A 15,640-nucleotide genomic window follows, 5' to 3' on the forward strand; every position below is an offset into this window, starting at 1 on the left:
CGCTGTATGCTGATTTCTGTTTGTCTGTGTATCTATTTTCTTAGGAGTCCCTCATCAGTGCTTGGCTCCAGTTCAGTGATGGCTCCATGACTCCCCTAGACAACTACAACCCTGCCCATTTTATTCTGTCAGCCACATCTTTGGATGAGCAGGTGGTGTCGGTGCAGCGCAGTGCATCATGGAAGTGGCCCATCATAGTTTCCAAGGGAGAGGGTCAAGGTTTGCTTGTGCGTGTTGAAATGAGCCCATCAGAGGTGTGCCAGAAGGGAAAACGGCGCACTGTCTTAGCTACTGGAATGGCAAACATACAGGTACGGTTTGGTCAGCCAGAGGACCAATACAGGCAAGCAGGAGACAGGAGAACACGGCCCGATCCTCCTTATTACGGTGGATCTATCTCGGACATGGAAACCGGGTTAATCAACCGTGGAGCCACTACCATCAGGGGGCATGTCCCAGTGAGGCCTAATGGGGGTCGTCTGTCAGCGGACAGCGGGGCAAGGGTCCCAAACGAATTCTCTGAATATCCAGACCAGGCTGAGCTGCCTCGGAGCCGCAGCACTGATGAGGACTTGTTACCATCACGACGAGGCCTGACAGACCTGGAAATTGGTATGTATGCCCTGCTGGGAGTCTTCTGCCTGGCTATCCTGGTTTTTCTCATTAACTGCATCTCTTACGCATATAAGTACCGCACCAAGCACCTGTCCATGGAGGCCCCAGAGGCAATGCCCCATGCCCACGACTGGGTTTGGCTAGGCCAAGAGGAGGGCCTGTGTCTGCAGCAACAGCAGCAGGACGAGCTGGGAGGTACGCTTGAGGAAGGTAGTCAACTATTAAATGGAGGCCTCCAGCGTGGTAACACTGGTGTTGGTGGATGTAGCTCAAGTGGGAGGGATCACAAGAATGAGTCACTTAACTCACCAACCACCAAGAGGAAGAGGGTGAAGTTCACCACCTTTTCTAATGTCAAGTCCAGTAATGGATGTCCTGTTCTCAGCCCATTAGCACTAGTGCAAACCAGCGAGATAAAATGGGTATGTCCGGACATTGAGCTTGGGGACTCAAAGGATCTTAGGAACTACATGGACAAGCTGAATGAGAATGCAATTAAGAACATTGCATAGGGAGTACGGGGTATTTTCAAAAACTAAAGAGAAACTCACCCGAATGCCTTCAGAATAAGGAGGGTTGGAGGGAGGCAATGAAAGAGGAAAAGAATAAAGGGTGCAGGAAACAGACTCGGGCTGTTATTAAACTGCACCTCACCATAACAACCGGATAATGCATTCAGTCTCTATTGTTTTCATGACAGGACTCAAAAATGGTTGAGGAAGGAACTTCGAGAAATGATTTGCCATGACACCACCGCATAGTTATAAAGGGGGACAAGTGAACTTGATATTGTTGCTTAACTTAAATGTATGTTCTATGTCTTTAATTGAGGATCAGTTTTCTATTCTATGCACCATGTATTTTGTTTTATGTTTATATGTTATGTTTCTTTTTAAACCATCACGTTTTAATGTTGTATTTGTTGTACCCTTCGCGCTTTGTCGCTTTTTTTATATATAGTTGCTGTATGCCCTGTACCGCAAGTCAGCAATTATAGATTCTAAGAGAGAAGAGCTGAAAGCAATTTTGTATTGTACGTATATAAATGCAGAGTTTGATTTGGCGGTATCATATGTATAGTAACATTTTGTAAGGTGCTGTTTGGTTATGTTTTGTTTTATTTTGTCTCCAGAAACCAGATCCATGCATGATGTTATTAAAGAGGAGGCGTTTGCATTTGGTCTGGTAGCTGAAATGAAAGTGTATAGATAATGAATACTAATACCTCTGGAGACATGTCAGTTTAGTATGATGGCATTCATTCTTTGTGGAGGTGAGTTTTGGGTTGGTTTCAGTAAGTTGATATTAGTTTTCAAAGATTTGTTAGCCCCATTTTCCCTCCTTATGTTAATATTATTTATATAATTATTTATACCCCCTGTGATTCAGTTGCATACTTTACATAAAGTAGACTTTTTACACTACTTTAAATCCAAACAGTCTGATATTGCTCAACACAAAAATACTGATAACCATCAAGAGTATCAATAGACAATCACATGAATACTATATGACTCAACCCTTTCATTTATAATGTTCCACAAAAGTCTGTCCAGTTTACAGTTTGTGTGACCTGAATTAGGTGGAGATCTGTAAACTCACTTCATTTCTTAAACTACTGTATATGACATTTTGGATCTCAGAAAAAAAAGACTCATGACAGTGAATGAACGAATGATCATGGACTGTGAAATCTGACTTGTTTACACCTTTTGTCATATGTCAGTATTAGTCAAGTCCATCCTTTTCTATCTCTGTTTTAAATTGGCTGCTGGACTAATTAAAACTGAAGGTGATTCTTCTCCAATATGCTGCTGTGTGATTCATTGGTCTGACTGTTATATTCAATCCCCAGTCTGTCTAGTTTGACTTATCAGACTGGTTTATGTGAGTACACAGACAGTGGTTTCATCAAATGTCAAAATGAAGTGCCTATTGTTGTTGACAGTCATTGCAGCTGCCAGCCGAAGCAGGAAAGATAAGTAATCTTGTGACAATCATCCACCGTTCTAAACAAGCTAGCACATTCAGATATTCATGTTTCTCTACCTAATACGCAAGTGTTTAGTATTTATTGGAAAAGAAAAAAGGGCAAATTGTATAATTTTTTATCATTTGTTTTTTAAACCATACTTGAGGATACAGGCATTGATTTACAATTTTGATTGTCATTTGAATGAGATAAAAAGCAAAACCTAAGAGCAGAGGAAAGTGTCATACACATTTGTTACAAAAGTTCACTCAAGTTTGTACTTAAGAAGGGTTTAAGTAAAAGAAGTTGTCATTAGGGCTGTGATGGTATTGTGATATCAGTTATCGTCACAGCCGTAGTTGTCATCACAGATACTAAAATGATAATTCATGAGCATCTAGGGATTAAAAGAGGCTTTGAGTTAGAAAGAGACAACTACCTAAGTATAGGAGGACAAATGAATAACTATTAAAAAGCAATGCTGTATCCACTAAGTGTAAGGACATTCCTATCATCTGCATTAAGCACCATGTAATAATATCTCTGAATATGGTTTTTGTATCATAATCTACTTTTTAAAAGGATCTAGGCCATGTACCACAGCCCTGAAACCCTCTCAGACAATTAGTCTTTTTCCACAGGATCACAGACATGCTCCCCTTTCTCAAAGGGCAAACTAATTAGAGATTACTTAGTTCAGTCTTATTACATGTTAATGTGGCATTTCCTATGCAATTTATCTTGCCCATTTACTGTACCTATGAATCTACTCACATATAATTTGCACCATAATTAAAGTAAACCCAAGGACCTATGGACTGGATATGTTTCCAGGTTACTAGTAAAGCTCAAAGATTTTATACATTTCTTTTTTTAACACAAAAAAGGAGCGCATTCTGTTTAACAGTCAGCTTTGGTAGAGCAGCATTTATTTTTCTTTGTAATAAAAAACCTGTGCAACATTCCTATTAAACACTGTGTGTCTACAAAGATTCAGTACTGGTCAAACAATAAATCAATCTGCAAACAACTACATCTTCCTATCAATGATTAAAAACTGAAACACTGGTGGTACTCTGCGTTAATTGAAAGTGGTGTTTCTGTCCAATAACTGAAAGATCTAGTTAAAGCTGAGAGTGTTAGTGACCCAGGACAATTCTGTCAGCTTCTGTCAACTTATTGTTAGTAAGCCCGTGGCCCTTCTGCCATTTCCCTGACTATGTCTTCTTGTTACCCTGAAGACTGTTGCACAGATGGTTCTCTATTCTCTCTCTCTCTGTAGATAAAGTGCCACAGCTTGTTTCCTCCAGCAGGGTCCACAATTGCCCTTATGCCCCTCTTTACTCCTGCAGACTACTGCTAACTTGCCTTTTTTGTCAACTTTTGTCGACTCCTTTCTCGGTGTCCATCTGTAGTCATTCACTTATTTATTTATTTTTTCAAAAAATCAAACCTTGATGCTTTTAATGTCAAGGAGTACATTGCTTTTCTATATTTGTGTCTATATTGACCTTTTACTAACATTTCAATGGACATTCTTAATGCAGACAACCACAAACAGCCAACTCTGTTTCATTGAGACTTTTCTCGTTGCCACTGAGGCATTCCAAATTGATACAGCTGCCTTTCACTCCACAGTCTTAACCCTCTTAGAAATGTGCCTGTGTTCTCGACACTGAACTGCCAGGTAGTCATCATGCTGACACGGGGATCTCTCGGTTTGCACTCACTCTTTCTAACTAACTGACACTCTTGTCAGCTATAATGGAATGGACCCCTGTCACCATTATGAACCATCTCCACTGACATTCACTATCCTGATACATCACTAGTTATCCTTTTTCACAAATTTCCTCACCATTGCTATGACAACAACCCTTAGCACAACCTTCCCTCCTCTTCTTTTCTCTCACATTTCTTTCCTTTGACGTACAGGTTGGAGTGGGCATCTCCAATTACTTTGCTCATGTCAGCAGGACCTACCAAGCCAGCACCTGAAATCCACCTCTCTATCACTGCTGATAAAACTGTGCTGAATCGCAAATTGACACTACAGTAAGTGACTAAATATATACTGTGACTCTAGACAGCTGGCCTTCATCCAGGGTCAACACTGTGCACATTATCTGATCCTGTAGTTTTGCTCTCTAAAAAAATGATTCCAAAGTGAAGTCTGGGAAACCCCAAATATGAAAAATTAGAAAAGGTAAAATACATTTCTATTTTGGCTGGAGATTTGGCAGCACACAAGAATAACTATTTAAATAATAGATTTCTTTATACAGAGTTACACAGATGAAAACTCAAAAAAGTTGAGAATCTGTGGTCTACTGGTTTGTTCAAAACAGGAAGAAAAAAAATCTTTCAAAACCCTATTTACATTAGAGCTGCAACCTAGTTATTTATATTTCTTATGTATAATAACTCTATGTAGGGCTGTAACTAACAATCATTTTAATTATTCTGGATTGATTTATTAGTTATTATCACATTATAGTCATTTGAGAGGCTGAAACCCAATAATTCTGCATTATTTTCCTTTGCCAATTGTGATAAATGAGCTGTTTACTACCATCAAAATAGTTGTCAATTAATTTTAATAATCAACTATTTTATTAATCAAATAGTCAAAAAGTCCATTTACATTGAAATTAAACAGAAAAGACACACATTTTCACAATTGAGAAGCCGAATGTGACACCTTTGGGAATTTTGTGTAATAAAAGACCTAAACAATTAATCAGTTATCAAAAAGACTGCTGATTAATTTCTTAGCCCACTGGCTAAATCATTAATTGGCTGATTGCTTAAAATTTTCAGTGAAAATACTTATTGACTAAACTAATGTATTAAAACTGTGCATCATTAGGAATGTGCAATGGTGGTCTGTGTCTCCAGAACCATTATGCTAAATAAATACAAAGAGCATATTTTAGAAAATGCCTCTCCTTTTCAATCCCAAAGACCAATTTATATTCTGCTGTGTTTATCCATGTGTATCATTTAACTGCTGCCTGTATTTAAGTGTATTTGCACACATGTGGAACATCACAATGAAGCATTGTTGTTCTGTTCATTAATTTAAGCCAAATATATTTTGGAAGCAGAGTGGATCGCTCTAAAAGGTATGAAGGTCTGCAGGACCTCTGAGTTCCTATTGTTGGTGTGTGTGTGTGTACACTGTCCAGTGTGTAATACTGTTGGCACACTGCATGTTTGTTTGTCATCGGGTGGGTGTAACTGTGAAGAATTATCGTGTGTGTGAGAGAATGCATGTATGTGCATGTGTGAAAGCATCAATGTGATTTATGGGTTAGACAGTGCAATTAAAGCAGGTTTGAATGTGGTATTGTTTAGTTTATTCTGCTAACACTAAAACATTGCTCTGAGTGAGGATGAAGAAGACAGTGAGTGATAACACATTTTTTTCAAATGACGTTGACCTGGCTCCTTATACAGTTGTAAACACTTCCACTAGATGGATCAGGTCTTGGAGAATGTCACGATAAGAGACTTGATGCAGCACTGAAAAACAACGACTAGTTCATTAAGGGAAATGAATCATGGTATTTTTAGCTACATGCAGTTGATCATTGGGAATCCCACTGGTGATGGCCTTATTGAGCTCCAAGTAGAGATGGGGCTGCAGCTGTTAATACAACAACTTCCGCTAAACATAGGCACCACTTCTACGCTCTGGAATGTATTTTTTGCCTATTTTATCTCTGATGGTATTTTTGTTTTTAGGTCTGTGTTTTCCAACATCCTAGGGGGAATGTGTATTCTGGGTCCCTGAAGTGATAATGATGGCTTGCTCACTGGTTTCTTTGTTCTGCAGCACAATGCCATGCTGACAGGCCAGGCTAAAAGTACTGCTGTTGGAAATAGTTTTTAGAGAGGGAAAGTTCAGGACTCAAGAAAACAGACAAACAGCTGCCATTTTACTCACAGCATACTTGAGTGGATGCCATTGTTGCTCATGCGTTAATGAGTTACTGCTAACTAGTTTAATCAAAGCTAATCTAGAAAATTTAATTGAAAGAAATTATGTATTGATCCACATGTTGATCTAAACACTGACTGGAACTGGAAGTTGACAATCACCAGTAACACAGAAAGAGTTCACTGGTACAGTTTTCTGTTTTTAACCTTCTTTTCTCCAAAAGAATCACAGACAAAAGAAGAAATGACCATAAAATAACTGAAAAGCTTGTATAGCGTAACCTAATCATCCCAAAGCCAATTCATACATCCATATAAGACAGTGTTCAAATTCTATATCTCTGTCCTCATCTTCATTGTCCTCCTTGGTGTATTGTGTCTTTGAGATGCACATCTCACATGCAGTAGAGGGCCAGTAACAGTTGAACACAGCATAAATTAGGTGATGGACTGCTCTGCTTAGTCTGTTAAACAGCCAATCCTTAACTGTGACGGAAGATGCAGGACCCTCAGTGATAAGTGTAAAGAGCATTTGTTATTGAGGGGTCTAAACCCTCTTCAGAAAATCTATGGTGTGAAAAAATGTTAGTTAAAAAGTTAGTTATAAAACAGTTCAAAGTTTTTATATTATTGTTTATTATCTGTTGTCATATTCAGTGAATTAGAGGGAGTGCATTCGAATGCTTTCATGTATGCCAGAAAATATATTTTAAAACTTGAAACCCCCTGAAATAGTATATGTCATTCTGACAATGGCTAAATAATTTTAATTGAACAAACTTTGAGCCAGTGTGTAATGTATTATTTGTTTTGATGTGCAGAAAAACTAAAAACATCAATAAGGTTTCTGTCATTTCCTAATCCTCCCTTCCTCCCTTATTTCCTTATTCATTTCTTCTTTACTTAATACTTTTCTACCTTCCTTCCTTCCTTCCTTCCTTCCTTCCTTAATTCTTCCCTTCATTATTTTCTTAATATACTTACTTATGTCTTTCTCTATTTCTATCCCTCATTTTATCTTCATCATAACTTATACTTCATTATCTTCTTATTTCCAATTTTTCTTCTATACTTATTTTATTTTATGATATTACATATATTATGTTAATTTTAGTATTGTATTGTTTCATTGCCTGCCTTCCTCGTTTCCTTCCTCCCTATCTTACTTATTTCCTTACTTCCTCCTCTATTTACTAAGTGCTCTCCTCCCTTTCTCCATTTCTTTATTTCCTTACTTCCATTTCCATGTCCTATTTCCTTCTATCCTTCCTTCTATCCTTTCATCCTTATTTCATTTCTTCCCTCCTTCCCCTCCATTCCTTATTTCTATGGTTCTTTCTTTATTTCCTTACTTCCCTCCTTATTTCTCTCCTTATATCATTATTCCATTTCCTCCCTCCTTCCTTCCTTCCATACTTCCTAACTATTTCCTTCCTTCCTTCCTTCCTTCCTTCCTTCCTCCTCTTCTTCTTGGTGTGCATGGAACGCTAAGAATGAAGGGAAGATACCAGCTATATGTTTTTATGTAGAGGTGGGCATAGATTATAGATAATATTGGCTGCGCCTACCCAATATGAGAACTACTGAATAAACAATGGAAGTACAAGAAAGCACACAAACACACACACACATTTTTGCAGTTTGATATCAGCTTTCTTGGGGAGAGCATACGTCTAGACTTCATTTCTAACCAGATGCTTCAGTGGCAGGAAAATATATTTTCTGTAATTACAGTACGGAAAAAGAGAAATGTCAGTGTGCTGTCTTCAAACATAAACCTTTGTTGGAATACTTGAATATTTTCATAGTGCAGGGTTCATACAACAGTGTATTGTAGCAACAGTATTGCCTAACACTAAGAATTTATTTTGGAGCAGTAACAGTTTAACAATAACAGGTACCAGAAAAAAGGAGATATCACAAACAACATATTCAATGACTGAAATGTATTTACACATAACACACACAAGCTGTCACAGAAAATACCTTTCTTTTCAAGACACACATTTTTTATTTACTATATGCATAGTAAATGTTTCAGAAGTTCAGTTCAGAAAGAATGAGCAGCAAGAATGACTGCAGATACAGAGGATATTCATCCTAGACTGTGACCACCACAGTGGCTGAGATTGAATTGTACACCTGTACACATTCACAACAACACTAAGTGAAAGCTCATCAGATATTGCTGCTATGTATTAAAAAGACCACATCATGGCCAACAATAATGTGTTGAGACTATGACAGATACCACAACAACCCCATGCAATACTTTTTTAAGTCTCCAGTTTACAGTTCACTGAATTACGGTTCAAACTATAAATCTTTCTTATTGCTCCCAAAAATGTTCAAGCCAACAATAATGATACAGACAAAGAATGTTCCCCTTTCCTTTTTTCTTTGGATTGAACCAGTCATCAATCAATTTTAAAATTCAATGTTTTTTTCTGTTGTTGATCCATTTTCTGTTGGTTGACTTGAATTGTTTCATCAACAAATCATTTTAACATGACTGGTAGATAAAAAACTGAATTTGATCTCTATCCTTCTGCATCATGTAGGACACAGAGGCAGTAGAGCAGACTTAAAGGTTAAAAGTCATTAATTAAGATATAGGCCTTGAGAAAATTGCATGAGCATCAAAAACACAGGGTTACATGATGGATTATATACAATAGGATATATAGTATGTCTACAAATTACATTTAAAATATTCTCTTTCTTTCCTTTATTTGGTGAGTTATGCAGTTAGAAAAACTTTGGGAAACCAGGATGGAAGTACATACAGTGTAAGGCATGTAGTGGCATGTAGTACAGACATCAAGGTCACAGAGGTAGGCACATAGATGGACTGGTATCCCAGAAAGAAGGTTTAGGTGTGCTTTTCTCTCACAGCACACAGTGTGGCCTCTCAAGGTTCAGAGTGTCTTCTACAGATCTTCACTTAGCAACATTATAAAATAATTATGATATATTATTTTTCTTCATCAACAACATTGCATGGGGGTGGACAATTTAATGAAGTATACCATGAGACGATAGAAGGGATTACTATAATCTTACTTTGTGCATCAATTGGATGACTTCTTGATTCATCAGAATTCACTGGATTAGGCATTATTTTGTCAATTATATATATATATATATATATATATATATCACTGTTTCTCAAAGCCTGTTGTGTAACCTATAATGTCTTCTTTCCCAACCAATAAACGACCCAAAGTTATTCATAGACTTTAGAAACCAGAAAACTTTCATAAACTGAAATCAGGGCATTTTAGCTTTTTTTCTTAAAAACTGACTGCAGATTGGCTAATCAATAATTAACTAATAATCAATATCACCCACTCCTAATTGTATACATTAAAATTGAAATCTTTATTGCTGTAAGCACATGTGCAGGCAACAGTGCAAAAGAAAAGGTATGACAACATGTATGAACAATCAATCCAAACTACTGGAAATTGGTTAATCACAGTACTGGATTATTTCTGACCGATTTACCATGTGCCTTCAGGCCAGCACTTTACCTATCATTCCGTTGTGACAACCACTGCCTCTTGCTTTTTAATCCCACTCTTTTTCCTGGCAACACAAATCGTTAGTATGTCTCTTAACATGAAGCCAAGGGAGAAAGAGGCTCTATATTTAATGTGCTGTAAAAAGGAATCAGATGATTGGTGTCAGAGGATGGGAGGCCCCCGCAATGTCAAGCCTATTTTCACTTCATTTCAGCCCAGCGATTTATCAAATTACAGCCTGTTTCAAAGAGCTGACAGGGGAGATTACCAATACATTGAGAAGGAGAGGTGGTTTTTCAGTGAAGCTCCTCGTCTTAGCCTCCAATCAGTGAAACATCCTCTACTCTCACCTATCCAACCCTTCTCACGTTTTTTTGTTTCTACCTGTCTTACTCTTTGGCTCCCATTTCTTAAAGGGCTCAATACAAATCTTGAGAGTGTATACACCTGTGTACATGTGTGAGTATTGGTGTATGGGAGTGTGTCTGCATGTGGAAGTGGATGTGTTCTCTCTGTGATTGTGTTTTGGTGAGGTGAGATGTAATGTAGGAGAGGCTCTGGCAGCTCCATTATCTGGGTGGTGTCAGCCTGTCTGCCTGTGCACACTTCCTTTCTTTGGGCCCACTCTTCTATTCAAACATTTATTTGCTGCCCTGACATACCCTGTCAAGCCCCTTCTGCCTCTCTGTCAGTGAGCTGGGCTTACTGTACTGCTAACTCTGCAGCTTCAAGTCTGCCTGTACGATTATGGGCCTCCTTTTCTAATAGCAGTTTCAACATTCTGAAACTAAGTTAGTTATTTTGTCTTTTACAAACATGAAACACCTTGTAATATCAAGGCAAATTTTCCATGTTCTATTCTTCTAAACACCACCTGTTTCAGAAATAGGGTTTTAATCCCTCTAAGTGTGAGTAAGGTCTCTTTAAGTGCAGCTAATTTTTGGCATGAAAGTCGCTATGGTCTCTAGCTTTCTGCCTGAGTGCTAGCAGACTTCCACTGTGAATCAGCATTTGATTAAGTCAGTAATTGAGGGCAAAGTGTAAATAGATTACTGATTCAATTAACCCTCTTACAGTAGGCAGTTCAGATCACAGCCAGATGTTTAACCTTTCCTGTGAAAGCTTCACAAACCTGCAGATGGCTTTGGAATACAGATAGATGACCAAGACTGAGTTTCTGCAGCAAACAGGAGAAACGTTCTCTAGAGCACATGGCAGCTCAATTAAAAGTGTTAAATGTGGAAATAATTCTGGGTGCCATTTTACCAACCTCCGGGGAGGAAGCAGCAGCAGAGAAATGTCATTTTACTTATGCAGAAAATGAGAGCACGATTAAGTGACTCTAGAGACCTGAACAACCTACTGTGTCGCTTGAAAATGAATCAAGAGCCCGTTAGTGGTCAGCTGTGGCTTCTAAATGCAGCACTTTTTCAATTTGGCAACAGTAAGCACCATTCGCTTGAAATTACTGATATTGGTGGCCAGTATAAGGTTGGATATTAATGCCAGGAAAGGTCAGAGTCTCAGTTTCTTACAGACAATTACTGTACCTCCACCTCAAAATTTATGCTGAGGTTATGTTGAGGGTGTTTGAGGGTAATAAAGTGCTTCGGCATAAGATCATAGTGTTCTGCATATTGTAGCTTTTCCTGAACTGATCATCTGAATGTATAACTAGCAATACAAATGTGTTGCCAGATAGAACATTGATATTGAACAATTCTGAAAAATCCCAGATGGTATTGTTTTTTAAGTGACCACTCTTGCAGAGTGTTAATCAAAGTACTGGGTGGATTGTTATGGTATTCATGAGGATAAATCTTACAAGGCTTTGTTGATCACCTGACTCTTAGCACACCCAGCAGGTACCTGTTTTAATTGTGGGTTCTACATTGTAAATGGAAAAACTACAGACACAGATAAGGCTGTTTGCCAACTTTATAAAAAGCAGTTGCCCTACAATGACAACAAATCTGAGGACTCACCAGCTGACTTAGCTCAAAAAACAAGCAATGGAGTCATTAAATGAGCAGAGCAAATGATCAACTCTACATCCTCATCTGACAGTGCTATCTCAAGACACATGGTGCAGCTGACACCACACACGAAAAGATCAAAACTATACCGAACAGTAAGACTCTCTATCTGACCGCTGACAGATCGGCATTGCTGTCCATATATGTAGTCACAGATAATTGTTTCTCCAATGCATTATGGTATATGGATTGTGTTCCAGTTTCTTGTCAGTTTTAATTCATTCAAACTTGACTTCTTGAAAGTGACATTCCTAATATGAGCATGCTAGTGTTAGCATGTAGCTTAAATTATCAATGTACCAGACAGAGCAGCTTGTGTGGCTGTAGACTTTTAGTCCTGTTGAATGTTCAGTGTGAACATTTTCAAACAATGTATTTCTATACAGTAGTATCTGTGCATGGCAGCCCATATGAAGGTCTGGCATGCCACACACCTACCAACCCAACCCAAACCTCCACACTCTTACAGTCACCTTTGCTACATAAAGTGCATATTATTTGCTGCATTGGCACTGAACATCAGTCATGCTCTCAAGAACTATCCAATGTGAATGTAGTTCATAAACACAATGGGATGAATAATAGCTAATAGAAGAAACCTATTGTTGTTTATTATTTAATCTATTATCTCAGCAATTCCAGGGTGGTTTCTGATTCATCTTGTCTAAAACAAACTGTACTTAAGATTTACCATAATGGCTGCGTGTTTATAAATCAGAGTACTTCAAACTGCAAGCTCTGGATTCAGAGAATAATCTCTTCACTTCTTTGCATGTCTCTGCCACTGCCCTCCCACTTTTTTTTTATTAATTTCCTGCTACCTCCCTCTGTCGCCCTCCTGGCTCCAACAGAAATCTGCTTCAAACCATCTGTCAACACATACTTACTTTAGTCAGTAGAGAAAATGAAGAATATGTGGGGGACACAATAGACCCATTAAAGGAGCACATGTGTTTGTTTCTCACTTTCCTTTACTTCTTCTCCTCCATTCATCCATCCAGTTGTCAGAAGCCTACAAGTCAGGTGCTGTCAGTACATGGTTGCTTTTTGGAATAATGAGAACCAGTTGGTGGCCACTGAGTAGATGTCAATAAAGTACAAATAAGGACGGTGTCAGGCATCAATAGGTAAAAGCCAGATACATTTGGAAATACATTTTTCATTATCAGAAACATAAACAGATTTATTTGTCCTGAGAAGGAGTATTTGCGTAAGATATAGAATCCTTTGGAGGATCTTCATCGTAATTAGACTGACTCTGCCCATCCAGGAAAGACGCAGGTCAAAATTAAGCTTATTTAGATTATTTAAGTTTGATTTTATTACCTACATATGTAAAACTAGATTCTGTCCATTTAAAATGAAAATTGTCCAAGGCACTTTTGTTCCCAAGAGCTTCAGATTTGTCATAATTGATTCTATAGTCTGAGAAACTGCCAAAGGCTTTTATAACTGAGACAAGGGCAATAATTGATGTTTCAGGCTTACACAGGAAGAGACTAACATCATCTATGTAGAGTCACAGTTTAGAAGAAGATATCATTTGCACACCTTACGGCCTTTTCAAGTGGTTCAGTTAAGCCAATGACAATAGTAGAGCGGGAAAAGGACAGCCTTGTCTTGTGTTTTGTCCCAGATGAAAGGCATCTGAGGCACAGCTATTAACCAACACTATTGCCATAACAGACATTTGTGTGTAAAAACCTGTTGCTAATTAATCCTGTTAGATCAGGTTTAATCAGGACGGGAATATAAGCCTCCATTATAGCAAGGAGTTTTGATAGCAATCCACTCCAATCAGACTTGTTGGTCTGTCAGAGGAACAGCAATCTGAAGGTTTTCCTCCTTTAGAATAAGTGAAATATTGGCCAGGTTAAGTGTCTGAGGTATACCCCATTCAAATGACTCTGCATACATTCTAGTGAGTGGCTCTAACACCAGTTTAGCCAATTGTCTCAGTAGTACCTTCTTTAGTGGATGGACAGCATAGAATGTCCCTGTTGTCATCCATCAGGGTTGGCAAATCTATGTGTTCATAATTTTAATCATATGTTTGGTTTCAAAATGTTTAACTCCTTTGCCAACTTATAATGAATGAGTCAGCTCTGCCCTTTGCCAGGCAGGCCAGAATTCTGCCTTGTTTGTTGGCTGATTTGAAAAGTCTTCTTGGCGTGAAGATCGTTTCTGCTTCTTTTTTTTTGTGAGAAGATCAGCAAGGGCAGAGTGGGCTGCATCCAACTTCAGCAATACTGATTTATTTAAATGTTTAAACTCCTTCTCTAGATCAGAGATCTGACATTCAAGCTCTAGATGTGTGAGCTCTTCTTTTGGCAGAGGTATGAGATGATCACTCCTCTTATAAAGGACTCTTCAGACTCATATACTGTAGTGTTGATGCTGAAACATCAGGGGGATCATTGATGGAAAAAACATAGTTTCAGTTGTTCTTCAAAGAGTGGTAGAAAGGTAGAATTACTAAACAGGTTATGATTTAGTCACCAGTGACATGAAGAGGGGTCACAGTAGGGGGGGTTGAGTTCCAGCCTAAGAGAGTCATTGGGAAGCGCCATTGCATTTTTAATACACATTTTGACCTTGTCTAGACCTTTTCTTAAGATGAAAGTAGTCAATTCTTGATTATGTTGGGGGAGTATAGGCAACCTTGGGTGATCATTTGCCTATCTGCAATTAAGATGTGTCTCCCTTCAGAATCTTTTTTACATTTTTCTACTGTAAATGCTAACAGGATCATCACCTCTCTTCTCTACCTATGTCTAGTTCTTGTGTCTATGTGTCTATGTGTAAATTAAATGTATCATACAAAATAAAGTCAATGGAAATTAATCATAGTGAAACACCAAATATGATATTTAAAAGTTACTTTGGCCTTAGAAAAGCAGTTTTTCACTTTTAAATCTCAATCCCTTACTTCTCCTGTGGTACTAAGGGTGTTTCTGTTTTTGTATACAGTACACAAGTATGTCTGTGTGTGTGTGTGGTCCCTCATTTCTTATTTCAGCAGTGTCTTCTCTCTCACCATGACTCCTCTGCTTGACGAGTGGAATTGAAAGCCTTGGTAGAGCTGGTCAGAGATCTCAGCAGGACATTTGGAGGCTGTTATGGAGGATGAGGACTATGGGGCCTGCATGCATGAATACAGACTCTACAGAGAGAGGGAGTGTGCATGTGTTTGTTTCGACTTTGTGATTGTTCTCGGGTAGGGGGTCTCACTGTTTTCCATATAAAACTTGTAATTCTCTGGTGGGTTCGATCACGCTGCTGGGTGTCTGCGTACCTCACAGCACAGGTCACTTTTAACAGCCCTCCTGAATACAAGTGATATAAGAAAAATATGTATGGATGAGGGATATAATCATGGTAGGTACCTCATGTGTGTTGAGATACATACACACGCACTAATAATATTGAACTGAACAATTTTCAATCACATAGCTTAACAGGTCTCTGCCACTTGTTCCTACCTGACACAACACATACGATAGGTGATTTTTGAATTTATGGGAGAGTCTGCTCCCAGTAAAAGTACAAGG

The 15,640-nt window shown here is 38.4% G+C and overlaps 1 protein-coding gene across 1 annotated transcript in view; it reads left to right on the forward strand.

Annotated features, from left to right (window-relative positions):
• si:dkey-112m2.1 (transmembrane protein 132C) overlaps positions 1 to 1,127 on the forward strand; it is a 158,431-nt gene extending 157,304 nt beyond the window's left edge. The window contains exon 9 of the mRNA XM_053339453.1: positions 45 to 1,127. Within this exon, the coding sequence (XP_053195428.1) occupies positions 45 to 1,127 (1,083 nt within the window). The remainder of the gene's footprint in view (positions 1 to 44) is intronic.
• Positions 1,128 to 15,640: the final 14,513 nt, after the last annotated feature.

This window comes from Scomber japonicus, chromosome 19 (assembly GCF_027409825.1).
Source record: "Scomber japonicus isolate fScoJap1 chromosome 19, fScoJap1.pri, whole genome shotgun sequence".
Lineage (NCBI taxonomy): Eukaryota > Metazoa > Chordata > Actinopteri > Scombriformes > Scombridae > Scomber > Scomber japonicus.